Source organism: Toxoplasma gondii, chromosome XII (genome assembly GCF_000006565.2).
Source record: "Toxoplasma gondii ME49 chromosome XII, whole genome shotgun sequence".
NCBI classification, from domain to species: domain Eukaryota; phylum Apicomplexa; class Conoidasida; order Eucoccidiorida; family Sarcocystidae; genus Toxoplasma; species Toxoplasma gondii.
The window spans coordinates 3,101,255-3,128,570 of NC_031480.1; the positions used below are offsets into that span (position 1 = coordinate 3,101,255).

The following is a 27,316-nucleotide window of genomic DNA, read 5'->3' on the forward strand; positions in this document are numbered from 1 at the left end:
GCTTGTAGCCAGCAAGAAAACCAACAGCAGCCCCATCAAGAGGTACCTGCCAGCCCCAGGAGGTGCGGGGCGCCATTACGTTGAAGCTTTCCTTGGTCTAAAAGTCGCGAAGTGTGCAGAAGTTCACAAGAAAGCGGTATCTTCTTTTTCGTCTTTGTCTATCGCAATACTCGACCCACACGTCCAGGTACCGTACAGTATGAGTCAAACCGACAGCTACTGACATTTCGACCGAAAACGTGGATCCTTCAGCTTCAAACGTTTCTTGCAGTACCTGAGAGACGGAGATATTGCTTCCAACCACTATTTTTCAAGAACTCAGAAGCGGAGGTACCAGCACCATCTCCAGAATTGCCGGGTTCTCGCGTAGTTGGCCAAAGTGTGCCATATAACGGACACGGGTGTGCTTCCAAACGGTTAAAATCAGATTGCTGAGCTGTTCAAGGTTTTCGACATTTTCCAGACAGGCGGATACCCCATGGAAACGTGTTACCTGCCAGAGGCTGTCCCTTGTTTTGAGCTATTAGCAGCACTGCTTGCATTAGTCTGTGGAAATATCCTGAATGCCTCTAGAACACAACGGAACCGGTCTTCGGCTGCGTTTGCACAGCTGTTCGCAGACGATCGCTTGCACCAGTTTCCCAGACTCTCTGTTGCCTTCATATCATGTTTTTCACTTTATTTGGCTACACATCGACATTTAGAAAGGTCTTTCGTTGATCATCCCCTTTTGGAACAGACATGCCAGGTGGGGGTGACGAGCTGGGGGGGCATCCCGCCTCAGCAGCAACAGTCCAGGAGTGCGCCACTTTGAATCTGAAAGGCTCAGGTAAGCTTTTCGATTTATACCCGCTGATTCGCCCGGCTGGCTTAGCTGGTGCGCGAGACAGTTTCGGGACCCGGGACTGTGTACAACCAGAGAAGGGATCGCAAGAACGTGTCAGTTTCCCTAAAAGGTCGAATTACCAGCCTCCTTGGCTGACTTCCCCAGATGAGGTTTCACCCCGAGCAGCGGGTGTTAAGCGGCTAGAGGTCGGTGGGGATACATCACTCAAGAGACTCCTTTCAAACCAAGCACCTACAAGTGAAATGGAGAGGTTCTTGCTAGAACGGCGCGAGGCGGTTTACAGGAGCACGTGGACAAAGCCTTTGGGCAAGAGCCAAATCCGTGGACTGCGCCTTTCAGACGCGACAAAGGCGCCGAATTTCCGCTTCGGCATCAAACAAACGACAGACGAGACAAATGCTGCAAAAAAGCTCATCTTTCCCCAAGATGCCCCGTCAAACTCTGAACAGGATGAGAGACTCTACCAGAAAACTCATCGTGACTATCCACCCGGACAGCAAGTCGACCGCCACTACGAGGTGAAGCACATTGACCTCCGTGACTTCCGCTTCGGGAAGTCCTACGCGAAGGAAGTTGAGGGGGTTAAAGAGTGCCTATCTGGAAGTAGGGACGCCGGAGGGTCGACGGATGAGTCTTCCAAAGCCGTTGAAGACTACCGTCGGATCTGCTATCCAGAAGTAGGCAAGACTGCCCTGTCGGTGGCGGGGAACCCGGATGTTCCCATAGACTTTGCCTTCGGGCTGGTAACTCACCGCGATCCTGCAACTGTCGAGGAGTGTCTCCAGGGATCCTACTCTTTAGCTGAGCAGCAGCCTGATGCCGACCTCGGCAGATCCCGCGCTTTTCGCGCTTTAACAAAAGGCTTCTTCTTGCAAGACGGTTCCGCAAGTCTCAGCGCGGATGGTATTCCGCCTTCGAAGCTGTCATCTGCGTTTCAGCGATTCCTGTCAAACCCAGCATTTCAAACTCAGTCCGAAAGACGGTTTGGAGTCCCCAGTATTCGCACGGATATTGCACCTCCCAAAAAGAGACGAATTGATGACTGCGTCAACTACGATGATGAACTCTCCGTCGGGCAGCTGTTGACCCCAGCGCCATTTGAGGCTTGGGGCGTTTCAGACGAAGCCTTTCTTATTCCGCGACCCCGAGACAAGCTTCTCGATCTCGTCCGGAACTCTGTCGGGCTTTCCTACGCTGACAGGCCCATGCTGGAGCAAGCGGTTGACATTGCCTTGGGAAGAAAGGCGACAGAACATCCGACGACCCAGGACGGGAGTACACAGCAAGTTATGGCTTCCTTCATGGACGTACTGAACGTTTTCACAAGAATGCTCGACGAACGAATTGCACAAGAGACTTGTAGCTTAACCCAAACTGATCGCTTGAGGCTCTTCTGAGTTTCTGAACAGGGTTTTCGTAAGGGAAGCAAGGCACACAGAATAATCAGTTCACGGTGTTTTTTGTGTCTGTAAACCAAATGTTCTGTCAACCCTTCCATGTGCCGAAAAACGTGCAATCGCATGGTCTGTGCATACGAATGCTGTTCGAACGCTCGTGCACACCCCTCGATCAGGGGACGGAGAGACCGGGAATCACATCGAATCTTTTCTCGCATGTGTTGCCTTTCCATGGTTCCGAAAAACCGGACAGAAGCCGGTTCTTGTCTTGGAAAAAACAGACAGACTTCTTCCCGGCTCCCAGTCCAGTGGACACTGTCAGACTTGCGAACACATGTGCGTTTGACGTTACGGATCAGGCTTGTGTGCGCGAACTTTGACACGAGGTTTAGCAACGTTGACAAGACTGGGAAGCCAGCAGCTGCTCTGTACATATTTCAGATCTGGTGCTCATCGTTGTTCCAAGCAAATGACAAAAGAGTGCAGACTGGAATCTTAAAGAGAAGCCTCGCCCGACTGAGGGTTCGCGTGGCTGCTTTTCGCTAGTATCCGTATTGTGTTTTCTTCTTCCCTCAGAACCGAGAGCCATCCTGAGGAACAGAGGACTATATCTTATCTGAAAATGCCTCCAAACACAGTGTTCTGTTTCAGTTATGGCAGAGCCGAGGGGCGTGCTAGACAGAGTGTACACATGCGTCAACTGTTCTTGAGAGGAACACACGAATACAGTCCAGAATGAAAAAGAGTCTTTCCCAGTGGGAATGAAACAACGACCTTCGAAACAACCTGGCTTTTGCTAGCTAACGATCTGAAGAGAAACCCATATTTCCCGCTCCGCTGAAAACATGAGGGAACAGCTCCATACCGTCTCTTTCTTCATTCGCTTTGGAAATGCGGCACTCTCATCTGGATTAACTAAGACCTGACTTGGGGTTATCGTGTTTTGAAGCGGTGGGATGAGCCGCATTCATCAGCAACCCTTGAACTACTGGCAGATCGGCTCTACATTTTTCGACATGCTTGGGAAGGGTGGGAAGATTATGGAAAAGCCGGTGTCTGAAATGAGAACAGAGAGTGTCCAGTGTATGTGCGGTTGCAGTAAGGGCTGTTACAACTCTAGTAAGGGAACTCTAGTAAGGGAGTATCATATTGGAACGAACACACGGAAAAGGAAATCCTTGAATTCTGCGTGGATGGTTCTGTCTAGATCCGCGGAGTGTTCTATGGGCGGAAGTTTTTTTATACTAGCTTCCCTCTCTGTTCGATCACGCCCAAAAACCATGCTGTCTTCAACACTGGGGAGCATGACGAGAATTGGAAACGAACGGGACAAATTCAAACACGGTTGTGGCGTCCATCTCCCCCTACGAAAGCGTTGCTCTGTGCACGGAAGAACAATCATGAAAAGCATGACAGTCCGTAACCGTTACCAGTTTGAGAAACCCCTGCCCCTCTGAGGTTTTCCTCAAGTTCTTGAGTCTCCTAGACCCTTTCAGCGGGCTTTACTCACGGCGAACTTTTTTGGCTTTGAACGCAGGTTCCCTTGAATTTGAGAACTCTGTCACGCTCGGCCCTTCTCTTGGTGTCGATACACCTCGCCCGCAACATACAGATTGTTCACTGCTCGTTCTTCGCTGCTCTCCCTCTCGGGTTCCTCGTTTCTCTTGTCTCTGCAGAAAACCGTCTGTAGGTCCATTCGCCGTCTCGGAGAAAGCGCTTGACAGAGACTGGCGGCTAGTACTCGAAGCAGCAAATCCCTGCCGTCCGCCACAGTCTTCTTCCTGACTCTCGTTTTCCCGAGACAGGGAACCCGATGTTGACGATACGCGACTGCAAGGCAACCGGGGGTGCTGCCTAGAACGTGAAGTAGGCGACGAAAATTGAGAAGAAGGAGAATGAGAAACAGGGGAATGAGAAGAAGTAGAAGAACGACGCGAGACAGAAGGTCGGCGAGAGGCAGAAGACCCGGGAGAATAAGCACACGAAGACAAAGAGCAAGGTCCGTTGAGCAGCTGGCTCGAATTGGACGACGGGGTGATGCCCGCATGGTTTGGTGCATTTTCATTCCGGTGTGAATTGGAAGGAGATAAACGAAGTGAAGAATCGCTATCCTGGGAAGACGTTTCTCCTCTCCGCATTGAAGCAACTATCCCCACCTTCTCGTGCTCTCTCGCCTCTTCCTCTGCACCCTCTGCGTCGCTTCGTTCTCTCCCCGCAGTTGGCTCGCTGTCGCAAGCGAGAGGCTGGCTCTCTGGGGAAACCGGCTGGCTAGCCAAAGAGAGGAGCTGGGAGAAGATCTCGAACGTAAGTTGGGAACCACTTTCGATTCCACTTCCGATCTCCTGACTCTCTTCTGTCCCCTGAACTCTTTCTCCTTTCACCCACGTAGAGACGCCGCCTTCTTCGCCTTCTCGCTCTTCTTCGACTTTTACATCCCCGTCCCTGTTTCTTCCGGTCTCGGACCTCACCCCGCCTCTAACTCGCCGCCAGGGACGTTCTTCTCCCTCTAGTTCAAGATTGATTCTCTCTCGCACACTGCCACCTCCAGCCTCCTCAGTCGGCCTCTCTGAATCCACCCTGCATACACTCTCTCTCGCCTCCCCTGAGGCGTCTGCCGGTCGGCAAGATACCGTCTCCCCTCGCGCCTCCACAATCGCCCTCAGCCGCAACGCAGCGCGTTCCACCTCCTCCTCAGAGGCCCTCAAGTTCGCCAGGAGGCGCGGAAGTTGCTGCTGAACGAGGCGGAGAGACTCCAGCGGACGCTCAGTCGACAGTGAAGGCGAGGACGAAGAGCAACAAGGGGAAGCAGGGGAAGAAGACGAGAAGCAACACGGCCGGACACCTTGCGAAGCCGGAGGCTGCGCGTCCTGCTCGGTGTCAAAAATTGTCTGTTCTGCGAACTCGGGGCTCTCCGTGTCGCTTCTCTCCGAGATGGCGTTTCGCGGGGACGCTCGACTGCGACGCCGGTCCTCTCGACAGCACTTGTTTTCCTTCAGCCCGTCCGAGGCGCTTCGCGCCGACTGCAGCAGACGGTTCAGACCGTAGTCGAAAAACAGAGAACGAAAGACTCTTCCTGGGTCTCGGTTGCACTGCGGGAAGTCCTCCGCTTCGCATCTCCCTGCAGGAGAGAAAACAGGGACAGACGGAGGCGCTGCAGAGGAACAAGAAACTCGCGAAGATGGTGTAGGCGAAGACGCAGAGGAAGCGTGAGACAACGCGGAACAAGAGCACGATTCAGGCAAAGAGGCAGAGGAAGACGATGCAGAAAAAGAAGGAGGAGAAAGAGGCAGAGAACGAGAAGAGGGAGACGAAGAAGACAAAGAAGACCGAGACGAAGGAGACGAATGGGTTTCTGTTGGGGAATCGGACGGCGCGTCGCGTTGATGGTCGTCCGCCGACGGAGATAGAAGACAAGAAGAAGCGTCACAAGATCCAGAAGAACTGGAAGAAAGAAGCGACGGTCTGGTCTCTCCTCTCTCGTTTACGAGTGATTGCTTCTTCTCGTGAGCAGTCGATACGGGAGAGTGCTCCTGTCTCCCAACACACTGCTTGAAAGTGACAGACGTTTCACTTGCTATCCGGTTAAAAGACATACCGAGGCAGAGCCCCGGACTCGCGTCCTCTCCCCCCATTTCCGCCGCCTTCTCTCTCCGACCACCTGAAGCTCTTGCTCTCTGCCCGGTCTACATTTCCTTCTCCCTCTTCAGTCCTTCTCTCCCCTCTGTTTTCTTCCCTCTCGTGTCTCCCATCTCTGTCATTCTCTCTCTTTCTGTCCTTCTTCTCTTCGTCCCGTATGAGAGACAACGATTTCCAGAAAGTGGAGACCAAGTGGGCGGCCGCGTCCCCGGTCTGTGGAGCTGAGGACAGCGAAAAGAGTGGACGGACACACAGTCACGAAACGAGACGCAGCTTTGCTTAGGCGAGTGAAATGCAGGCGCCTTTCTAAAGAGAGATAGCGAGCAACCTGCCGAAGACTCTGCGTCCTCACAGAGAAACGCGGGGAACCGTGTTGCGACCTCAGCAGGGAGACCGGAACGCGACGGTCTCTCGCTCTCTGCGTCCGAAACAGGAAAGCGCGAAGACGACGAACGCTACAAGAACAGAAGAAGAGTTAGAAGAATATCCATAGGCAGATTCGAACGAAAATTAGGGAGATCAGCAGAACAATGAAAGAGGTGGGAGAGGTTCAGGAGTATGGCCAGACAGTCGCGGTGAACTGAGAAAAGGAGAGAAGACGAGAGACAAAGAAAGAGAGATATCTGCAGCCGAGAAGAACTCCAGCTGGAGGAGTTCAGGAGGGAAGAGACTGGCATCAAGGAACGACCACAGAGAGTGAAGGAGACAGGAAGGAAAACGTGGCTCTCCCCAGAAACAGACACGGCCTGAGACACAACGGTGAACCTCTTTGAAGGAGCGAAGAAGCAAGAGGGCGTTGGAGAGAGGAGAAAGAAAGGGCAGTTTCGACTGAAGAAGAAGAAAATGGCGCGCTGCGAGGCACGGACACCACTGAAGAGACTGGCGAGGACCGACAGGTGAGAGACGTGCAAAGACACAGAGCGGCAGGAAAAGCGGAGGAAAGAGAGGGGAGATAAGAGTGGAAGTAGGCAGAGATGAGAGGACACACGACTGCCAAATGAGTTTCTACTGGTTTTTTGCGCCGCTTGTGTTTTCCACTTTTCTCCGCTTTCTCGAGAGAACTAGCTCGATGCACACGGAGCGGAGAGAGGAAAACCGTGCATGCAGACAAAGCCAAATAAGAGCCCGTCACTTTACCGTTTCTGGAATCACCTCGTTCCCTCCCCTCTTTCGACTTTATGTTCTTTCTTCCTGCGAAAAAGTCTCGCTGGTCTTCTTTTTGTGCGCCACGTCGTTTTTCTTCCGCGCCTTCTCTTCTGGATCGTCTCCCGCTGTCCTCCCTGTTTTTGCGCCTCCTCCGGTATCATCTTGCGTTCCCTGTAAAAACTACAACTTTCCTTGCTTCCCCTTCTTTTTCCTAGACTTGAAGCGCCTTTTTATGTTATTCTTCTGCAGCCTTCTCTCCTTTCGCCGCGGTGTCGGGTTCTCCTGTCTTGGCGCGCGCCAGTGACGACGCCGACGCGTGTGAAGCTCGTTGCCGTTTTCTCACGCTTCGTTTCGCAATTTTCTGGAAAACGACTCTGTCTCCACCTTTCTGTCCAACGCATCTATGCGACAAGTGTCTCAGGTCTGTTTGTGCGTGGATGTCGCCATAGATTTCAAGGTCGACCCCCATTTGTTGTCCTCGTCGAGGAACGAAGACGGAGAGGCAGCTCAGGCCGTTGTCTTCTGTCTTTCTCTCTTCTCCCGCGCTTCCTTCCTGTTAATCCAGTCTCCATCTTTCGTCGCTGTCTGCCGGTCAAAATCGCAGGACACTTTGTCGGAGTCTTCTTTCTCGGCTTGCTGGTTTGCTGCGCTCTTCTGCTGTGCTTGGAAAAACCGTCAGAATGGGGGATGGCAGCAGCGACTCAGACGTCCCTTTGAAGAAGAGAAGGATGAAGAGCGAGCCTCAGAGAGAGGAGGATGAAGACTCGGAAGACGCGATGCCGCTGAAGAAAAGAAGGACGACTGCGAAGAACCAGCGCCCCTCGAAGACGGTCCAGGAGGAAGAGGTCTCGACCAGTGAAGACGACAACGACGACAGCGATCATGAAGAAAAGCCGGCGAAGAAGAAGGCGCGTGGAAAGGTTCCAAAATCGGTACGCAAAGCTCTAGTCTCCTTCGCAGAAAACAGTGGAGGGGAGTTTTCTGTGACGCCTAGAACACAACCGAGGTGGAATCAGCTTGTTGTCATCGGATCTTGAAATCCAGCGGTTTTATTTGTGGCACGATACCACTTGCCTACACCACGGAGGTTTACTTTCACCTTGGGAGAGGTGTATCTACACCCCGTGTACCCATGAGGTGCAGTGAGGGCTGCAGGGGTGTACGTACACTCGTCGGAAAGGGCGTTCGCGAGACCGTGGAGAGGGGAAGCTGAGAAGCACAACCGGATCTCGAAGACGCCCTGGTTGAAACAGTTTTTCTCTGTTCATCCATCGCAGTGCTGTCTCGCGTTCCCTGTTCGTCCATCCTCACCGCTCTGTGCATTCTCCCGTGTGTCACCTCACTTCCCTCACTTGTCACTGTCCCCTCTTCGTTTTCAGCCAGCGACGAAGAAGACAGCAGCCAAGGGCCAGGCCTCGGCGGCGCGACCCAAAGCGAAGAGAAGAGCAACGAAATCTCCGTCGACGGAGACCAAGAGCCGCAGCCGCACAACCGCAGCAGGGACGAAGAGGAGTTGCGGTGGAGGAGCGAGAGGGAAGAAAGAGAACAAAGACGAAGGAGAAGAAGAGGAAGACATTCCCAACGATGCGCGAAAATACTTCAAAGACGGACAAAAACACATCACGCCACCCAATGTAAGTTCGAACCGATCGTGAAGGCCATGAGCTGTCCAGGTGCCGCTGTGTTTGTGTGTGGGTGGGTATGTATCCACAGCTGGCATTCGTTCAGTCTTACGGTGTTTCAGCCTTCCGTGTTTGCCCACGAATGCTTTCCTGAGAAATCGGGTGTCTTCTGCGCTCAGGGAGAAGGAACTCGTGCGTTCTACGAGAGTCTGTATGAAGAGAACCCGAACAGTCTCATCGCTCTGAGGTAAACACGTACACCTGACGGCTGCAATTTTTGCTTTGAGAGTTCTCCCTTCTTTGAGAAGCACCGTGCTCGCTGGTGGTTGTTCAAAGTTCTCTTCCTTCCCAGTTCCCTGCCTGCTCCGTGCTCCTCCTACCTTTCTTGGCGCCATTCGTTTTTCTCTCTCTATCGTCGAAGCGCTGCGGCAAAGAAGCTGAGGAAAAGCCAAAAAGACATAGAATTCACGTGCATGCATTTGCATATTTGCCACTATAGACAGGATGAAACAGTGAGACGAACAAAGTGAAGCGTGAAGAAGCTGGTCTCTCTCTTAAACCAAATACGCTTTGCGGCGGGATCCGTCCTTTATATGTCGCTATTTGCAGATAAATGCATGCGTGCTGGTTGGTGTGGCGATGTACGGCAATTGCTGTCCGACTTCTTTGTGTTTTGCAAATGTATGTATGTATGCATGTATATATATATATATATATATATATATATATATATATATATATATATACATTTTTATGTATCGTTGTTTACAGATAGGTACATGTAGGGTGATATCAGTGGCGATGCACGGAATTTACTGTGTGTTGTTGTTACGTTTTTTATGTGTTGCAGATACGTGATCGAGTACGGTGTTCTGACAGGAACAAAGCTGCACGAATCTCTGCCGAAATACGCTTTGCTTCGCGAGTTGGGAGCCTTCAAAGGCGCAGGCGGCGGCGTCCAGCCTGAATTCAAGGACGGACTCAACGAGCAGCAAAACAAGGCAGCCCGCAAAGCTCTCGAGGTTAGTTTCTGCGGAGTTCTCCGTGTTAAGGTCCAAGTGTATTTGCGTGGTTTACATGCATATGAGGACCTGTATATGGGAGACTCCGATGCTCGCTTTGGCCTGTAACTGACAGCTGAAAGTGTTAGATATTATCATTGGGCAGAGCATTGGAGTGGATACCCAGGGACGTTTCTACTTCACACAGGATATGTTCCACTGTTAACTTACTCCAGACCTTGGTAGAGTTTTAGAAGCAGACTCTTTTGTGGGAGTACGCTGGCATAAAGCGTTGCATACTTAATAAACAAGTGCAGATGGATGCTTCCGCTTGTGCAGCCAGCCGCATCCACGTAGGTAGATGCAGCTAATCACGCTGGTGGAGTGTGTCTGAGAAGAAGAGAGACACAAGTATTCCAAGGAAGACACAACTGTGGAAACTGGTGGAGAATCGGCACAGGGTTCCAGAGGTAATACCTGTGAGTGTATGCACACAGAGGGACAGTGATGCCGGCGTTAAGCACATAAAGATACTAGCTACATCATGCATACCGTTATATTCGATGATCTTATGTGTTCACATCGGCGTAACATGAGACTCTCAGTCACTGTCCTGCCATCGAAAATTACTATCGACTGCTCTTTGTTTGCCCACGAGTTATGGTCAGTGTTTTTCCGTAGACAGCCTGCGAAAGCTTAGAATTGTTCACAAGAATGTTGGTGTCTCGACTTAGTTAAACGTTTCATCTGTTTTAGAACTAAAGACTCGAATTCGTATATTCCGTCTGTTTCCCCGATTCCTTGTGACTGGATGGACATCGCATGTTGCGCGTGGGTGGCCTCCGACTGCGTTCAGGCAAAAGGTTGGGCAGGACTGAAAAAGAAATAGGCTCCCCATTTCTATCGAAGCTCGTCTTAGGTTTTCTTAGTCACGCTCACGGTCGTTTTCTTCAGCGTTAGTGACTTTTTGCCGCCGTACCCTCTTCTGTTATGTCTCAAAGGAATGCGGTTTCAAGGTCCGTAGACTGTGTTGGACTTGCATGAAATAAACAGTAGGTTTTTGGCTGGCTCTCCGATACTTCTCTCTTGATAGCATGGATAAAGATGATGGCACGCGATGCCAGCGTTCAACTGCTCGGTCGTGGACTGCCAAAACTTCGTCAAGATCAACAGTTTGCACAGTGTTTATTTTCGCCTTTCTGTCAGGAATTGTTAGGAGTGTGTGTCCTTGTGTTTGAATCAATGAGTTCCAAAATACAGGCGTAACGACTTTTTTTCCAGGATGCCAGTAACCGTGAGAGTATCTGAAAGAACGTTATGTCCATTCCTATTTGCATACATCTTGACTTGTGCACGCCTTTCCGCAATAATATGCTTTGCGGTGGAAAGTTCTTTGTGGGCAAAGTGCTGCAGTACACCGCAATGGAAGCGACTAATTGTATGTAGGGGCACTGAGACACTCGATTTGCCGACTGTCGTGCATGGTGCACATTGGTGCAAATGCATTTTTTTGGCTTAGCTCGACTGAGTGGAATGTTCTACGCTTGCAAACAACAAACCCCTTTTTTTATTTGAAACAAGCGTGTGGAAAATCCTGGTCCTCATGGTTTTGACTCTCGAAACAGTCTCCTGCCCACCCCGGCGTCAAGCGCAAACTCTCTGGAAGTAGCACTACACTAAACAGAAACTGTTCGTGCTTCACAGATTCCGTAGATCGTGGTAGCCTAAAAGCGCTTTGGGTTCACATGAAGCCACGCGATGATTCACAAAGACAAGATTCCCTGATCTCCACGGGAAGTGAGAACTGTGACTAGGCAACATCGGGTCTTCTTGCGAAGATCTCAAAGTACTGCGTCGGCGTAGCAGCTGCTTTTTGTGAAATGGGTTCTCAAATGCTAGCGGCGGATGTGTTTCACATCCATATCCTGCAAAGGAACTCCCCAAACCTGCATTGTAGAAATTTTTGTCACGTCTTTCCCACCTTGATTCTCCTCAATAAAGAGCCACAGTGAACTAGTCACACCGAAGAGGAGCGCAGGGAGGGGGACCGCTGTCGGTGGCAAATTGCGTGCCGATGCTATAGGTCCGAGGGTTGAAGAATTGAATGGGGAAGAGCCTCGCTTCGAACCAGAGTTTCCAGGTTTAGGGGACTGGGCAGTCGAGTCGTGAGATCGGCAGAGATCTTCAGGCAAAAGATGCAGCGTGTGGAGGGGCTTTACGGAAACGGCGTCACTGAAATCAAAGGTTGGAAGGTCCTTGTACAAGTGGATGACAGATGGCCCGTGCTGCACCTGAATTTCGCAAGAGCACACGTAGGCGGGAAAGGACGTTAGAATCAGGACAAGTGAGCTGACAACCGAAGAAAGTGTGCTTATGCGCCCATGATATTCTTGTCTGTGGTAAACTCATCCTTGTAGACTCAGGGATATGCCGACTGAGTGCAGCGTTGAAGTTGCCACGAGCAATCACAGATTGTATGGCAGACGACCAGTGACCCTTTTTGCCGAAAACTCCGGTGGTGATTCTGTGTTGTGCAATGAAGGATTATCTTTGGCTTTTTTTTTCAGGTTGAGGACCGTCGGTCCCTAGATGAGTTGGGGGTAAAGAGATCACGCAAGAACTCGCGGTCTGTGTGCTTCTGCTTCGCTGGTACAAAAGTGCAGTTTCGTAAAACATACCTGGTCTGGGTGGATTCCGAGGGAGATACCCATCAGTTTCACCTTGCGGTTGAATGGAATGTGAATAATCAGCTGAGCATCATCTGCACTGGACACGAAACGTTGTCCTTTTCTAGGTCTGCCAGCTCTCCAATCACGAGACGGGAACGGTTCCTGGCAACTGTCATTCAGGCAGTGCACATTCGTCCAGTCCACGAAATGCTCGAACAAATTTACACACAGCCTTTCATTGACCTGGAACTTAGCATTGTGCTGAAGACCGGAGAACAGATACTCTTCCCGATGATGTTCGTCTACCTCCAGTTCCCCTGCATCAGACGCTTTTCCAGTTGCAGACGCCCGGGGAATACCTGCAAAATCGCGTTTATCCATTGATGCCCAACACCAACCGAACTACTATATGTTGTCTCTATTCAGTGTACAGTTCCATGAAGAGCGTTAATCGCTACTCTTTTGGGCCAACACTTTACACAGTAGGCTCTTCTATGGAAGAGTAACCAGGATAACGTTATGTTGAAACCGGCATATCGGTTCACGTGTCACTGGTAGGCGATGTAATTCCACCCAGCCCCCAAAGTACGGCTTCTTCCATGCTATGGTTGAAATAATAAGCATCAAGGCGGGTGATTCGCGTTCATACAAAGGACAACTGCTTTTCAACTGCCATGCATCCGGTGGCCAGACGCAGGAAAGTGTCGTAATGGAGGCGGCAGCTGATGCGTCACCGACCACAAAGACGAAAACGTCTCAGAGGCACTTTAGCAATGATTTAGAACAGCCAAAAAGCTCAACAAATTTTGAGCCGTGGAGTATGCAAAAAGGTGCACTGGTGAGTTTGCTACACGAAATGAATATTCGATCCGTGAATGCATCACTGAGAAAACCCGGCTTGTTTTTGGTTAGCGTGTTTCGCCTGTGCTGTTATGACGCTACAAAAGCTGTTTCGTCACCATAAGCCCCCCCACGTACAACGTGCAGCTGCAATACGTTCAACCTTTTACGAGAGTTTCATCGCCATGCCGCGGTCACTGTTGCTGTTGGATGCAACCCAGCATTATGAATAAAAAACAACATTTCTGCCGTATTTTGGATTCGGGAGCAGGGACGCGCCCCGGTATCGTATCATGTCTCGTCTGGATCTATTCCATCCCTATCTGAGGCCACACGGGCGGTGTTTCCTTCAATTCGAAATAACGTCAGCACTCTATGAACCAAAAATGCCTCTAGAAAATTGTGTGTGTGTGTGTGTAGCTGACGTTGCCATCTCTCATCCCCCCTTGTCTGTCCGCCTTCTGCACGCCAGCGATCGGGTACGGTCACAAGAAGAGAGGTAAAGCTAATGACAGTGTTGGGTGTTGCACGGTTCTCTCCCATACGATCGCAGCGTAGTGCACCACCGTTTCTGCGAAAATTGTTATTTGTAGCCGGAGCCGAATTTCGCCTGCTCTTCCTTTCCATCGAACTGAACTTACATCCTCCTCCAGCATAATTCCCCCCCACCCGAAACTTCATGCAGCTGAACATCAGGTTTCTGACCCTGTTTAGATACTGAAGGGGTCTAAACTGAAAGCTGTAGCTTGCGGTTAGTGTGTTGACGGGGGCGTGCGATGAAAGTGCTGATGTGCATTGGAACTGGACCACACGTCTCGCCGGTAAAGATGGCCGACATTGTGGAATTCCCCGAATACCGACTCCCTCCGCCTTAACACTGCAACATCATAGCACCAAAAGAAGACTCTCGCGCGTTACAACAAAATTCGCTTGCAAGTGGATTTCTGACTGCTTAAAAGGAATGTACCTTACTTCAAGCAATCCAGTGTCCACTAGGCCGATGAACTCGTGACCAAAGAGAAACTTACAGTGTGATTCGGACACAGTGACTGTCGTGAGAGAAACTACATTCGCCCCGAGTGCAAGTTTAACTATGCCAGGTGACCCCCTGTTTCTTGACATGTAAGCGCGTGTGTGGATCAGGCAACGTCGGAATGTCTTTTATACAAGTGAAGAAGTAAAGAAGGTAGCCCTCCCGCTCTCCCGGCACGTCACACGAGAACTACCACAAGCCTGTGTCGTGCTGCAGCAAGTGAGCGCTCCGTGCCAACGGACCTCACACAGTCCGACTAGTACCCACTGCATACTGCCCTTACAAAACCAACCACTACAAGCGTGTACATGGTGGAACCTCGTAACGTCTCTCCTGGTTCCCTTCCTTCAACTTCCGTCACGTGTTAGATCTGACAAGCGAGAGGGCATAAGGCTCAGTGCCAGCCGTGCGGCTGCCGCTGCAAACACGGCAGCCACTTCGTAATTTGCAAACCACACTGCATCGCAAGCTAAGCAGAGTGGATCTTGTGTACTGGCATCTGAAGATACCAGATGGAAAACTAATCGGAAACTCAGCAGCCGATACGGACTGTTACGTAGTCTCGTGGGAAGATGGAGCTTCGCTAGCACCCTCAAGGCACTCCTAAAAGACTTTCGCAATAGAGACGCAAGGTAAACTCCGCGACGATTCAGTCACGATCATAGCGGCACTACCGTGTCCACCCCAGCTGCGGGCGACACCGGTGCCTGTCCTACGGGGACACCTGCCACAGTGGGAAGCGTTTATCACAGTCGCGTTTTTCAAGACTCTGTTCCACCACACCATCCAATGCTATAGTGTATAGGAATGGCGTGGTTGCCGTTTGGTGTTTGGTTTTCGTGAACGGAAAGTGTGCAAAGGCTGTGACAAGTTCCATTCGCATTGTGGCTTTAACGTTTTTCCTCTTCCCATCAACCATGGGAAGAAGCTTGGCGCCCTCAGCGTCTTCCACGTGGCGCTTCGACTTGTTTGTGGATTGGCGCTGGTGGTAGATTACAACAGATAATTTCACCATATTGTATGCTTGGAATACTTTTTTGTGATAAGCCGCAGTCGATCGTTCTGCTGTGCAAGCCCACACTCTGTCCCTTGTGCATGTCCAGAATGACGTAGCCTGGGTTTGCGACGAGGGAAGTTCAGCGATGCGACCAGTTTCCTTTCTACCTTCTTGCGTTCCTTGCGAGACGTCCCGTAGTGCATGATTTTTCCCTTCGGTCTCGTGAATTTTAAGCAAGAGAGGAGGCTCGCAGAAATTTTTGTGTGGTGGGTGAAAACCGATGCTGATAGGGGTGGCCAAGAACAGACGCTTGCATTAGAGAACGACTTCCCGTGGTAGATATCTGCCCTTACGAGAGGGCTTGGTCACGTTAAGACAAGCAGCGTATTCCAGTCACTCTTCTACGCTCATGCAACAGTTCTGTTGAATGAGGGGAGATCCAAATCTTTTTCGGAGCCAGAAGCACGTGGTATGTGTGAGGGAAGACCAATCCGAGTTGTGGAAACCGGAGGTGACGCAGTTATAGAGCAGTTTTCCTTAGGCAGACCGCCTATCTGCTTCGAAGGTGTTCAGAATTGAATTTCACTACGTGCATTCATTCCTGGTGGAAGGTTCGAAGTTTGCACGGGTTAGACATCGCATCAAAATGCGCGAAGAGATTTGCGAACGTGTGCCAGACAGAAGCGACCATACTAAGGACACCATGGCGGAGGCAAGCGAGGCGCTGCGATTTGTTGGAGGGGCTGCCTGTGTTTTTCGGGATGTGTCCCGTTTAATTGAGGATGACCTTAAGAAGGTCGAAGACGCCAGCCGACTATGGGAGTGCGCAGTAAGGAAGATGAAGACCATGTTGGACCAGAACGCGCAGATTGTAAAGAACAATGACGAAGCAATATGCCAGGCAGAGGTCATCTTGATTTTGAACGAGGTGGTCATGCAAGAACACTGGGCTGAGTTGTCGAAAAACGCAAATGAAATTCAGCTGTTGGAAAACATTTTGGAGGTGATGGAAAAGGTGCCGTCTCAGCCGCCCCTTGCTGAGTCAAGCCAAGGAGGCGACTGACTGAAAAGGTACCATATGGACAGCAGAACTGGAATCGTGTCTATGTTGCTGGCGACGGAGAATGCCGATGAAAGAGGACCAAAACACGTCAATACTGTGATATCGCAGAGAACTGCTAATAAAGGGTACTGTGTCATAAATGCGTCTCTCCGCGTTTTTTCAGTGGCATGATTCTACGTGTAGCAGAGAAGATGCGAATAGTACCTTTTCTCAGGGACATCTTCTGGGCTTCTACGGCACTCTCCTGAAAACCGGTGTGTCGTAGAGTGCGCGTCCTCCCGTAGTATCCACAACTTCCGACAAAATCAGGTTCGGTGGCATTGCTCAGTCAGTGTCTTTTAGGATTTCAGCGGCCTTGTTTCCGAGACTTAAGTTGTTTCCTCGGCAGGTGTGTTTTTCCAGAAGCTGATACGGATAGAGGACCACGGGTGTGGTGCTCTATGCGCAGTTGTTGGAAAGGATCGTTTCAATTGACGTATATGGCGCGGTAAGGTTGTGTCGAGCATGGATCCCACGGTGTGTTACGTACAACCGAGGCCGCAAGTATAATGTTCATGGTTGACGTTCTGTCGAAGTTTATGTTTCGTGTGTCTTGACGCGTGGTCGAACACGAGTTGTGAAGCGACTGACAAGAGGTGCCCAGGAGATGCAGTGATACGACGGAGGCGACGTTATCTTCATAGGCCAAGAGCGTGACGACTCTTGAAGAGGTGGCGGGAATCAATGGTAATACGGTTTTTTCGGCAATGGCATAATGAGTCGTGCCCGACGTAGGATCCAAGGCAGATTGCTGGGAGGCTCTGGCCTAAAAACTGAATTGTGAAATGTCAGAATCCGTGTTGGGTTGCAGTCGAGATCCCACTAACCAAGTTAGTCTTTGACACTACAGCGGTGTCAAGGGAATTGACTGGCCAGCGACCATCCACAGGTGCGTGTGGAAGGTGTTCTTTTCCGCCGTCGTGATTATATGTTGTTCATAATTTGAGCGGTTTTTTCTGCTGCGTGCCACCGAACTGAGAGTGCCATGTTAACGACTTGATAACTTCTGGAGGGGAAAGCGTTCGTGAGGGTGCTTTGTATTCACGAAGCGAATTCTTCGACCGAGGCGGAAACGAACGTTTAAAGGTGCATTTTCACCACAGCTCCAGTGTCTACTCTGACAAGCTGTACTGACCGTCGAGGACGTGAATTCATGGGATGGTGTCGTCGATGACCGATACTCAGGTAGTGCGTATGCCGTAATTTTCTGTTTTGGGTCGATGAAAGGAAGTTCTTGTGGGTTTCTGTATAACAGCTGTACAGATACTGTATCGGCGGCGCAGTCAGCTAGTGATGACATGGATTGAGACAAACTGGCGCGTATGGGATGGGATTCGTTGTTGGAACAAGGGATTACAATACTACTTGCTTTGACATTGTGGTTGCAGTGTGGTGGATTTCCGACGGCGTATATTTCCCAGTCTCGTGTTAGCGTTGTTATTAGGGGCAAGGATGGCTATCTTGCTTTCCATCTGCAGAGCTGGGCTACACTGTTTGGAATGCACAGTGTGCTGTTTTAGAGCATTCTCGTAACACCGTTTTTATGCGACTGAACGACTGGTGGTACGATCAGTTCGTGTGCCTCGCGCTTGTGTGTGGCAGTTGCGTGTTGCCTTTGAGCCTTTTCTTACTTCCACACATGATGTGGCCAGAGCTTCACGTGGATTCCCAGTGTTATCAATTGGATGACCATGATGGCTCTCTGTTTTGAAGACACGTTGAATTGGTAAGAAGACGCAATGCGGACTCCCTTGGGGAAACATCGCAGTTGTGTAACTTGGATGCGCGATCTGAGGTACTGCATAATTTGCGGTTTTCCTGAGAGCTGAATTTCAGTGGTTTCTCGACGACGGAAACTTCCGTTTGTGGAAGAATCGGGGGTGACCGCCGTTCGCAGTCTGCGTGTTTTTGATGTGACACAAGATGACTCAAGCCTACCGAGAGGCCTACATATTGTTTGCCCTTTCCGGGTGTCGGGGAATTGTTCCGCTAGGGGGAAGAGAAATGTGCTTATTCAAAAAAGTGTGAAGCCTCACGAGTACTATGGGAGTCGGGAGTCTCTTGGCAAAAGACCGTTTTCATGCCGACCGGGGAAAGGCGTAGGCGTCCATAATCAGGCACGGGTTTAACCGTTGAGCAACGGGGTGATGGGTGACATGTGAGGTTTCGTGCAAGTATGAATGCGACGGAGAAAACGTGTGCCGCTTGGGGCAAGTGCATGTCCCTGTGCGAATTTGCATTGTATGTGGGAAGGAGAAACTGTACTCTATACAGTGTCGCGCATTGCCGAATACTCGATCGAGCTGACGATGGAAGCCTTTGTTGTGACCTGAAGCCTGCCTGGAGAGCAGCTTCGTGCGCCGGAAAGCGTTTTGATGTATATCTCCATCGAGTGCCCGTCGAAGGTGAACATTTCCGTTTGATCCGCCGGAGGTATACCATTATTCGTGGAAACGTGCCAGGGAAGCCAGGTCAAGTTTGTTCAGGTGCGTTTGAGTTGTGATAACTTCTATGTTAAGAAGCGTTCGGGGACGGAGCGCGACGATGACGACGAAGCGCAGGTGTGTGGCACTCTACCTACGTTGTGGAACATACCTGGAGTACCACCTCAGTTAACTCCGCGTGTCCCTCCAGAGGCATCATCTGGGAGTGAGCTCGGGGAAACTCGAGAGAAATGGGGTCAGGTCACTACACTGGGGGGGGGGCGCTTTTGAGAACAACATGTTGTACGTTCTTTTTCCTACGCCTCTAACGATCTGCCACACCTCAAGTTTGAAACAATCGCCGAAAAGGCGTGAAGCGTCGATATACCCTTGTCTACTCTCACGGTACACGACGAATCGAAACTTGGCGGGCATGTGCTAGGCACACACAGGCAAACGCTGCAGTTGTTCGGTGCAGTTTACAGAGAAAAACATTAGTCTGTCGGCGACAGTTACTTCTTTCTTAACGAAAAAGCAGTTGGACTATTCCGTTTTGCGGGAACCCGACTTGAGGAAATCGACATCTCTGCGGCAGCGGCGTCCTGGCCAGGCGAAAGATATACGGCACGTGTACGAAACACGCGAAAACGATACATTTGACGAACCGCCATCGCACGCGTTTCACGAGTTGCCGTCTGAACGGTATTCTGTACAGGTAGGGATTGGTTAGCCCCCTCATGGTCAAGCGTCCGAGCGGCACAAAATGGACATTCATTGACTAGGGGCAAGTTCCCAGGTGCGTACTTGGTTTCGTGCGCCAAATTCAACATCCAAAATAACAAGAAGGGCGCTCTGGAGCTACATCGTCGTGTCGAACGCAGCAGCTGCCTTCTGGGCCTCGACCACACGCGTATCAACGAGCTTCACTAAAGCGGCCGCACTGCAGGCAGCAACACCACACCTAGCAGAGGTGGATGACTTCGGAGATGTTCCTTGTTTATTCCTAGGATATACTTCATCAATGTTGTTCTCTCGAATGAACAAGGCATTTTCTTGAAGGGGAACTACTGGCAACGACCTCGCTCTGTCGCTCGGAGTCGCGGGTCTGCTCATTTTGCATCGAAGCGCAGCACAAGTTGCACCGACGAAAGAACGAGTTCCACTACTTCCGAACCCGCTTTGCAAATTGCACACACGCTGTCACCTTAAGACCGGGAATTTCTCTCTAGCACGTTGTAGGACAGCTAAAGCAGCATGCAGTTACTAAAGAAAAACTCTGTGCCGTCTCCCCCCCCCCCCCCCGCCATCCTTTGTATATTGCACGCCTCGATGCCATGCACATACACACCATCTGAACCAAAAAAACGCCTCTCCATCATCGACCGTCGGCCGGATGCGAGCCCCCGAAGCCACAAGGATGACAGACAGAGATAACGAGGACTTACTCAAAGGCCGATGCAAAGCTGACGACGGAACCGTTCAACGACAGCCTGAGAACAAACACGCAGAGCAATTCCCACGGAGTCTTTCTACTGAAAAAGTGCATTTCGCCAGCGGGAGCCCACCTACACACGGGCTATGCATTCACAGGAGACGCACTTTTCTCACATCCGGACAGCGACGTTCACGTGAAAAAACGACTGTGTATATGCACCTTTCTCCGGCGTTGCTTCCACTCGCAGCACCTTTGACAAGGGCGGGACACCTGTTTCCACGCCATTTCCGTCCTCAACCTAGCTTCTCTCTTGTCGGCTCCCCAAAGTCAGCCCCCCCACGCTACCAGGATAACACAATGTCACGACATCGGACGTGGTTTCTGTCCACTGCCCAACTGTTGTATCACGCAAGCGTTCGTTCCCACCCCCTCGCGAATGTCCTCTGTTCCGGTGTGTTTCGTCCAATCTTTTCTCCGTCCCCTCGACCCTTCCCGCTGACACTTTCCACAGCAATCGCGTGCGTGCAAAAATAACCCTCTTCCCTTTGATTTCCTTTCAAACGAAGCAACACAGTGCGATCGCGAAGCCACGAGCGTACAAGGGCGCTGCGGAGACTCGCTTCTACGCCTTCGTGAACACGACGCCACACATACAGTGTGCACGGCGTTTCTGTACGCTTGAGCCCGTACAACAAATGGAACCGCCAAAAACGATTTTCTCCTCAAATCGCTTTGCATAACTGCCTGCACCTCTGATGTATGCCTGCGTGTAGATAGACTAGAGACTGAACATGCACTGACTTCGCCATGAGCAAGGCACTCTCGAATTCCGGGGTACACCAGCGCTCTGTAGCGTTTCACTTTCTATTATTTCACTTTCCTCTTCTCAGATACTAGTATGATCAGGGTCATCGTACTGTCAGGAACCGAGACAATTTTTCACAGGCCTTCCGTCTGCCACAGGTGCCTTCGCACTTCTCCACTGTCGACTCACATGTCAGGGGCGACTCTGGCAAGCGTCGCAAGACACTCTTCTACAACGTCGAGACGAAGGGGAAGCTTTGACTTTGCGATGTACACGTCAACAAACACGCGCGTATCGATGGTTTTCCGCGGGTCGCGATACACACAGGCATCCAGTAGACAGCTCAACACCCACCGCACGTTAGACCATTGCCGGGCTTCCCTGAGAAGAAACGAAAGACAGATTAAACGTCCGTGACTTTCCCCTCTGCAATGGGCACACGCAAGTCTTACATAAACCTCTCACTTTAGGTAAACCTTGAACGCGTCGGCGTGAGATAAAACAAATCCAGTTCTCCCCTCGGAGCCTCTTCCACGGAGTCTCCGCAGAATGCAGAGACACCCACTTTTGCATCTGTGAACTGTTTCTTTTATCGGCATCCGACTGAGCTACGAGATGCTATTAGATGGGGGGAGGAGTGACACACACACGTCTCCCTTGGCATCTTCGCCGTGTCTCTGTTAACACACCACGACCACGCGCATGCACGACAAACCGGACTGGGGTCGGATCTGAAACAGCCTGCTGAGCTGCGCAGCAGGCTGAGACACAGCCGAGGAAACGTCTGACGAACTACCCCCGTTGTGCGGACCAGATGTATCCGCAGGCCACACCCAACATGAACACACAGAGAGGAACTGAGACAGCGGATCGCAAATGCCAAAGACTTTTCGGCGCGGCTTACTGGTGGAGACCCGCCCGTTGTTTCCGCAGTTCCTCTTGCTGGAGGCGCGCCTGTCGACGTGCCTCCGTCTGCCAAGCAACGAAAGCAAAGACACATGGAAACTTCTCGAAATCAACTGCCTCAGATCACAGTTGAACCGAGGTCCGTTCTCCCTCAGCGTGCATGCCTTCCTGCCCTGTTCCACACTCGTTCACTAAAGAGACACACTGCTCTTCAGACAAATGCTACACACGCGCCCGAAACGACCGATCTGTCAGCAACTGGCACTTCTGTCTACATGCGACATCCCTCCCCCCTGTCTTTCGCCTCCTCTCTTATCCTGACCCTGCCTCCTCTGGTCTCCACGACTGGGTCCTGCCTTCTTCTCGCGTCCCTGTTTTAACCGCCCCCCCCACCGTCTCCATGGCCACGCTGAAGAGCGCTTTTTCAGTCGATGCCGTGCAGACGATGATCCACTCGTTCCGTCTCCGAATGCTACGCCAGTCGCGCGAGATACGGCGAAGGGGGGTCGTAACAGATCAGAATTGCACTCAACCGTTGAGAAAGAACTCACGTCACTTACGCGTTGTCGAAGCCTCTCAGAGATGGGGCTTGCACCCGCAGAGCCGCTCCTCACACTGGATACAGGAGATGAGACGTCGGCTGCGCTCGCGTCCCGGCGCGGCGTCGTTTGTTCGGCAGCTGCCTGCGGGCTCTTGGCTGGCGACACTGGGGAGCCGGCGCGGGTTGCACCTACACCCGAGCTGTCGGAGATGCGTGAGGAGACGGAGGACGTGGAGAGGCGCGTGTCTGCACCGGACAGGCGGTACACCAGTCGCTCACCTTCGGCTTGCGCGGGCGCGCCGTCCCTAGAGAGGGTCCTGCCCCTCTCGTCTCCTCGCGTAGGGGTGCTCGCCGACAGAAGGCCTGTGGACCCCCCTGGCGAGGCCGCGCCCAGTCGTCGCCGCGACAACGGACTCGAGAGCGCCATTGGAGAGTTGCTCGAGTTGCTATGTGCACTTTTGATGGGCGAAGAACTCTTGGACAGGAGCGCGGACAGAAGGGCCGTTTTTTGGGGACTGAGAGCTTTCGGCGCACTCAGAAGAGGGTCTCCGGCACTTCGATCGCGTCCAATTCCGCCTTTCGACGGAGACCGCAGAAGCGTCTTTGCGGGTCTCGGCGGCAGCGCGTGACAAGGCGGCAGCGGGGTCGCGTCTGGATGAAATCCCGGCACCCACTGGCCTCGCGTCAGGAAGAGCCACGCATTCTCAAAGACGCCCGACAAACGCGCGACGTCGCACGCACCCTCGAGCTGCTTCAGATACTCCAGTTGCCATAGGAACACCCACAGCACCAAGACGCCCCGGAACTGGACCAAGCGGAGGGTTGGATTCACCTCCCGTGACATCAACACCACCTACATCGAACGACACAGAGAAAAGGCGACACGGAATCTCGCACCCGCAAAACAGCTGCTTGCAGACGCATGACGCCTCTCTACATATGCAGATGTACACAGAGTATCGATGTACAGACACGAATACCCGTGTGTGGAAATACCTAGATGCGGGCATCTGCCTTTCCACAAAATCTTCTGCGAGCATGCACTCTTAACAAGAATTCACTGTGACCAGTATGTTTGTCACCGTTACGCTCACAGTAACCCCCGATGCTGCATTTATATATATATATATATATATATATATATATATATATATATATATATTTGCCCGTGACGTGAGTATCTAAATCAACGCATAGCGTCGGCGGAAGAAAAGGTCCTATTCGAAGGGAAAGTCTCTCCTCTTTGCATGCACGTGTACCTTCTTCGGCGTGAGAGCCTCGTTTCGCCCCGTTCGATTAAATTCTCTTGCTCTCACCTGAGGCGCGCCTTCAGAGTCTCTCGCTGGGTGTGGAGGCCCCAGAGGCTCCTTCGCTGTGCGGAGGGTGGCGGCCTGTTTGTCTTCGGGGGAGAGGACGAACTCCAGAAGCTCCAGTTCCAAGCCCTCCGCTAGACGCTCTCCAGAAATGAGGACCAGATTTCGCTTTAGCGGGCTCAGCGGCGCCGACTCTTCTTCGCCGGGTGCGGGGCGGCGTCTCCGACTTAAAGGCGATGTCGTGAGGGCGGCCGCGCCCATGGCGAGGCGCGGAGAAGGCCCGGCCGAGGTCTTGAGGTGCCTGTACCGCCAGCCGAGGAGGTGGGGAGCTAGCCAGAGCATGCGCGCGATGTCGTCAACCTCGAGTTGCTGCGACGGCGTCTGCGCTCCGGGAGATTTGCAGGCCTCTGAAAGACTCTCCAACTCTCCGGGCTGTGCCGTGTTGAGGGGCGCGGAGGCAAGGACGGAGCCGACTGAGGCCGAGGCGTGAGTGAGTCGCTGGAAGGCGGGAAAGACTTGAGAAGAGAGGCCGAGCCGTCGCGAGGAGTCGTGCTCGCGGTCGCAGACGATCCGTAGAGTGCGGTAGTGTCTCCAGAGGCGCTCGAGGTCTCTCCCCAGATTCAGCTTCTCAAGCGTCTCGAGCTTCAGTGCGGTCACTGCATGCAACAGCGCGTTCAGGTTCTCCCGCGCGTCGCCCTTGACCGGCTTGGACTCCCCGCCTTGCTCCTGAGGGGATGCGACACCTGCGAGGGCAAGGAGCGAACCGAGGAAGTGGGGAGTGTCTCCGTCTTCGGACCCCTCCGCGGGCCTCCGCGAGCAGACAGGGCTCCCCTCTCGAGGCGCGACGCCCCGAAAGAAGGCCGGAGTCGAGCTCGCAAGTCGCTTCAGCCAGGTGGGACAGGAAGAAGTCCACTTGTCGTTGGGACCTCGCGCACCGCGCCCGTCTCGAAAGCACGCGGGGCTCTGGCGCGCGGGCGTCAGCCGCATCGGCGACACCACGCACTGTCTCTTCCCTGTGATCGGCGACCGGCGAAACGGGGACTGCGCCTCCATCATTTCGCTGCGTCTCTCCTGTCTCTCGTTTGCCTCGCTGCGGGGACCCACCTCGACGGGCGCCGGGTCACCGCGGAGAGGTGAGCCTTCCTCGCCGCGGTTTCTCCGCTTCGACCGACTGAACGGCGAGGGAGTCGCGGCCTCGTCTGTTAGAGCGAACTCGAAGGAGTCCCTGGGCCTGCGGGCCCCGCCGAGGGGTGTCCCCTCACCCCCCAGGGCCTGGAGCCCCGGCGCCACCACGGAGGATGCCACGGGGCTCCGGGGAGACTCCGCGCGGCCTCGCAGCTGCTCGTAGAAGAGGGTACAAGGGAGGCGGGGGGGGGTGGCAGGCAGCACAGAGTCGAGACGCGAGAGAGAGTTCCGCGGAGTCTCTCCGCGGCGCGGCGGAGTTCGCGACCGTCCCAGATCTTCCCGCGAGTCCATCGGAGACGCAGCTCCTGAACCGGCGGCGCCCAAAACGTGGTGACCCCGTCGAGGTGTCCCCTCGCCGCGGACGTCCCCGGAGGCCCCCGCGGTCCCAACCGCGTGGGCACCATCGGCTGCGCCTCCGGCGACGGGGTCGACAGCCATTCTCCGGACTCGGAGGGGCGAGCCGAGGGTAGTCTTTCCTAGGTCGATGCCCTCGCTGTCTCTGCGTGAAGCGAAGAGTGGAGGGATCCGCGAGGCGAGAGCCGCGACGTGGTCCACACCTGCGGAGTCCTGAGCACCGGTCCTTCCGTCGCCAGCGAGCGAGGCCGTCGAAGCACCCAAGAGATTCCCCGGCGTCATACTAGATACTGGCACCCGGCGCAAGAGAGCTGGGGACGCGGAGCGAATAGCAAGAGGAGGCGGAGGCGAGAGAGTCTTTCCCTCCACAGCGAGAGGCGCGAGCGCAGCGTCAGCTACAGGCTCACCCAGCTTCTGCCCCTGGAGGAGAAAGGGGTCGTTTTCTGACGCACTTCCTGATTTGCCGAGTGCAGACGAAGTCCCGACGGACGACGCGCAGGCGTCAAGAGCGTGGCGCGCCAAGGCCGAGACAGCGCAGGGGCTCGCGTCGTGCGCTCCCTTCAACTGCTTCTTCAGAGGCGACGAAACTTCTGGCGACGCCGGCAGATCCAGCCGGCGCTTCCGCTGGACGAGTGGCGAAGAGGGCGGCGCTGGAGGAACCTCCATCGTGATGACATGCGGTCGTCGACAGGGAGGAAGGCCCCGGCGCGGCCGCGCGCATGCGCCGGAGTGTGCGAAGAAGAGGAGACGCCGAGGCAAAAGCCCTGGGTCCAGGCGAAGAAAGGGAAAGACAGAGTGAAGAGAATCAGGGAACCAGAGGGAAGAAGGGGAGAGAGGGGAAAAGAGACAGACAGAAGCGACGAGAAGAAAACGAGAAAACCCTAGAGTGAAAAGCAGAAAAGTCACTCTGGGGACGCTGGAGCGGGAGCCGCCCAATCAGGCGTACATACAGCTCCACTCCAAGCTGCCGCGGTGTAACAAGTACACACCCGAGAGAGCATCAAGAAGTCAAGAACGCTATACCTGCTTGTACCGTTAGGACGAGATTCTCTTGGAGAAGGAAGCTCAGCGCTGTCCCGTACCCCAGGACAGAGAACGGCGGAGCAACAGAGGCAAGGAGGTTCCTTGCTGCGACTCTGCTGCTTTTCTGGCGTATTTCGAAATGACTACCACGACGTACTAAGAGCGTGATCCGTATTCCGCCTGCCCGTTTTGTCCTCGCTTCCAAAAAAGGCTTCACGGGACCGCGTGCAGTCGAGTTGACGGCCACTCTAGCTTGTGATCCGACGGTAAGGCGGGCTGTGCCGAGCCCAGCTGGGGACACTATTTTGTACGCCTTCCACCCCCAAAGCTCAAACGACACCCCGCAAAAAAGGAGGAGTCGCAGGCTAATTCGTGTCTCCTGCAAGAGCTGAGGGCGCGACTGTTTTCTCCCGATTTTTGGCGGGTGTGCGCTCGGAGGCACTGACAGGGTGCTTTGTCTTGTCCTCTTTGTGGCGCGTCTTCGAAAAAAGTGCGCCACGTTTAGACGGTTCCGCGGATGTTGCTACCAAAAAAGCGACGTGAGACGTCGGCGAGAAAGTGGAAACGGGAGCGAGGAGGGACGGAAACGGCGACGTGTCCGGCAGTTCCCCCAGCAGCCAGACCACCTCCCACGGCAGAAAGATGACGTCGTTCCTGCCGCGATCGGCTTTCAAAACAGACACTTTTTCACAGAGAGAGTGTCAGGTGTTTTTTGGTCACTCCACTTTTCTCGACGATGCCTTTCCTCGCAAACGCGCCAGTCGCCATGTGTGCCAGACACACTGGAGGAGGGTGGCGTAGCGACTAGCAGGGTGTACATACACCCGGCGGGGTCCGCGGTGGCGAAGACCTCGGTTTGCTCACAGCTGCTTTTCGCCACCACCCGGAGAGGCCGCTTTTTTTCGCGCCTTTCGATTCGTCGCCGGCCTCTGAAACAGGGCGCTACGACAGAGGCTTCTTGCGTGAAAGAAGCTCGGGTGTACACAGCGGTCGCGGTTCCGAGCTGCCAGTAGAGAGGAGAGGGCGGAGAGAGTGGTCGAC

The 27,316-nt window shown here is 53.1% G+C and overlaps 6 protein-coding genes across 6 annotated transcripts; 3 read left to right on the plus strand and 3 right to left on the minus strand.

Annotated features, from left to right (window-relative positions):
• The first annotated feature begins 569 nt into the window (after window positions 1-569).
• TGME49_247010 (hypothetical protein) lies at window positions 570-2,301 on the plus strand. The gene is made up of 2 exons (XM_002367037.2): window positions 570-829; window positions 1,187-2,301. The coding sequence occupies exons 1-2, from the start codon at window positions 742-744 to the stop codon at window positions 2,242-2,244; spliced, it is 1,146 nt and encodes a 381-aa protein (XP_002367078.1). The 5' UTR covers window positions 570-741; the 3' UTR covers window positions 2,245-2,301.
• Window positions 2,302-3,019: 718 nt separating this feature from the next.
• Window positions 3,020-6,888, minus strand: TGME49_247015 (hypothetical protein). Its single transcript, XM_018780807.1, has one exon. The coding sequence runs from the start codon at window positions 5,874-5,876 to the stop codon at window positions 3,747-3,749; it is 2,130 nt and encodes a 709-aa protein (XP_018634945.1). The 5' UTR covers window positions 5,877-6,888; the 3' UTR covers window positions 3,020-3,746.
• Window positions 6,889-7,035: 147 nt separating this feature from the next.
• Window positions 7,036-11,277, plus strand: TGME49_247020 (high mobility group protein b1, putative). The gene is made up of 5 exons (XM_002367038.2): window positions 7,036-7,958; window positions 8,406-8,660; window positions 8,828-8,895; window positions 9,499-9,670; window positions 10,506-11,277. The coding sequence occupies exons 1-5, from the start codon at window positions 7,707-7,709 to the stop codon at window positions 10,536-10,538; spliced, it is 780 nt and encodes a 259-aa protein (XP_002367079.1). The 5' UTR covers window positions 7,036-7,706; the 3' UTR covers window positions 10,539-11,277.
• Window positions 11,004-14,834, minus strand: TGME49_247025 (hypothetical protein). Its single transcript, XM_018780808.1, has 2 exons — window positions 12,328-14,834; window positions 11,004-11,940 (listed from the first exon to the last, which is right to left on the minus strand). Exons 1-2 carry the CDS (start codon window positions 12,697-12,699, stop codon window positions 11,545-11,547), a joined length of 768 nt encoding a protein of 255 aa, XP_018634946.1. The 5' UTR covers window positions 12,700-14,834; the 3' UTR covers window positions 11,004-11,544.
• Window positions 14,835-14,906: 72 nt separating this feature from the next.
• On the plus strand, window positions 14,907-19,106 carry TGME49_247030 (hypothetical protein). The gene has a single exon (XM_002367039.2). It carries the CDS (start codon window positions 15,835-15,837, stop codon window positions 16,249-16,251), a length of 417 nt encoding a protein of 138 aa, XP_002367080.1. The 5' UTR covers window positions 14,907-15,834; the 3' UTR covers window positions 16,252-19,106.
• Window positions 19,059-27,070, minus strand: TGME49_247040 (hypothetical protein). The gene is made up of 6 exons (XM_002367040.2): window positions 23,717-27,070; window positions 22,420-23,253; window positions 21,858-21,925; window positions 21,143-21,334; window positions 20,159-20,203; window positions 19,059-19,653 (listed from the first exon to the last, which is right to left on the minus strand). Exons 1-6 carry the CDS (start codon window positions 25,916-25,918, stop codon window positions 19,572-19,574), a joined length of 3,423 nt encoding a protein of 1,140 aa, XP_002367081.1. The 5' UTR covers window positions 25,919-27,070; the 3' UTR covers window positions 19,059-19,571.
• Window positions 27,071-27,316: the final 246 nt, after the last annotated feature.

What these genes read in the sequence shown, in the direction of transcription:
- TGME49_247025 (XM_018780808.1), bottom strand. Translation starts at nt 12,699, where the DNA reads ATGGATAAACGCGATTTTGCAGGTATTCCCCGGGCGTCTGCAACTGGA. An exon ending in TCGGAATCCACCCAGACCAG is followed by an intron (nt 11,941 to 12,327) that starts GTATGTTTTACG and finishes TGCGAAATTCAG; the next exon opens with GTGCAGCACGGGCCATCTGT.
- TGME49_247020 (XM_002367038.2), top strand. Translation starts at nt 7,707, where the DNA reads ATGGGGGATGGCAGCAGCGACTCAGACGTCCCTTTGAAGAAGAGAAGG. An exon ending in GTGGAAAGGTTCCAAAATCG is followed by an intron (nt 7,959 to 8,405) that starts GTACGCAAAGCT and finishes CTTCGTTTTCAG; the next exon opens with CCAGCGACGAAGAAGACAGC. An exon ending in AACACATCACGCCACCCAAT is followed by an intron (nt 8,661 to 8,827) that starts GTAAGTTCGAAC and finishes TTCTGCGCTCAG; the next exon opens with GGAGAAGGAACTCGTGCGTT.
- TGME49_247015 (XM_018780807.1), bottom strand. Translation starts at nt 5,876, where the DNA reads ATGGGGGGAGAGGACGCGAGTCCGGGGCTCTGCCTCGGTATGTCTTTT.
- TGME49_247010 (XM_002367037.2), top strand. Translation starts at nt 742, where the DNA reads ATGCCAGGTGGGGGTGACGAGCTGGGGGGGCATCCCGCCTCAGCAGCA. An exon ending in TTTGAATCTGAAAGGCTCAG is followed by an intron (nt 830 to 1,186) that starts GTAAGCTTTTCG and finishes TGCGCCTTTCAG; the next exon opens with ACGCGACAAAGGCGCCGAAT.
- TGME49_247040 (XM_002367040.2), bottom strand. Translation starts at nt 25,918, where the DNA reads ATGGAGGTTCCTCCAGCGCCGCCCTCTTCGCCACTCGTCCAGCGGAAG. An exon ending in CTGAGAGGCTTCGACAACGC is followed by an intron (nt 21,926 to 22,419) that starts GTAAGTGACGTG and finishes GTTGCTTGGCAG; the next exon opens with ACGGAGGCACGTCGACAGGC. An exon ending in CAACGGGCGGGTCTCCACCA is followed by an intron (nt 21,335 to 21,857) that starts GTAAGCCGCGCC and finishes GTTTCTTCTCAG; the next exon opens with GGAAGCCCGGCAATGGTCTA.
- TGME49_247030 (XM_002367039.2), top strand. Translation starts at nt 15,835, where the DNA reads ATGCGCGAAGAGATTTGCGAACGTGTGCCAGACAGAAGCGACCATACT.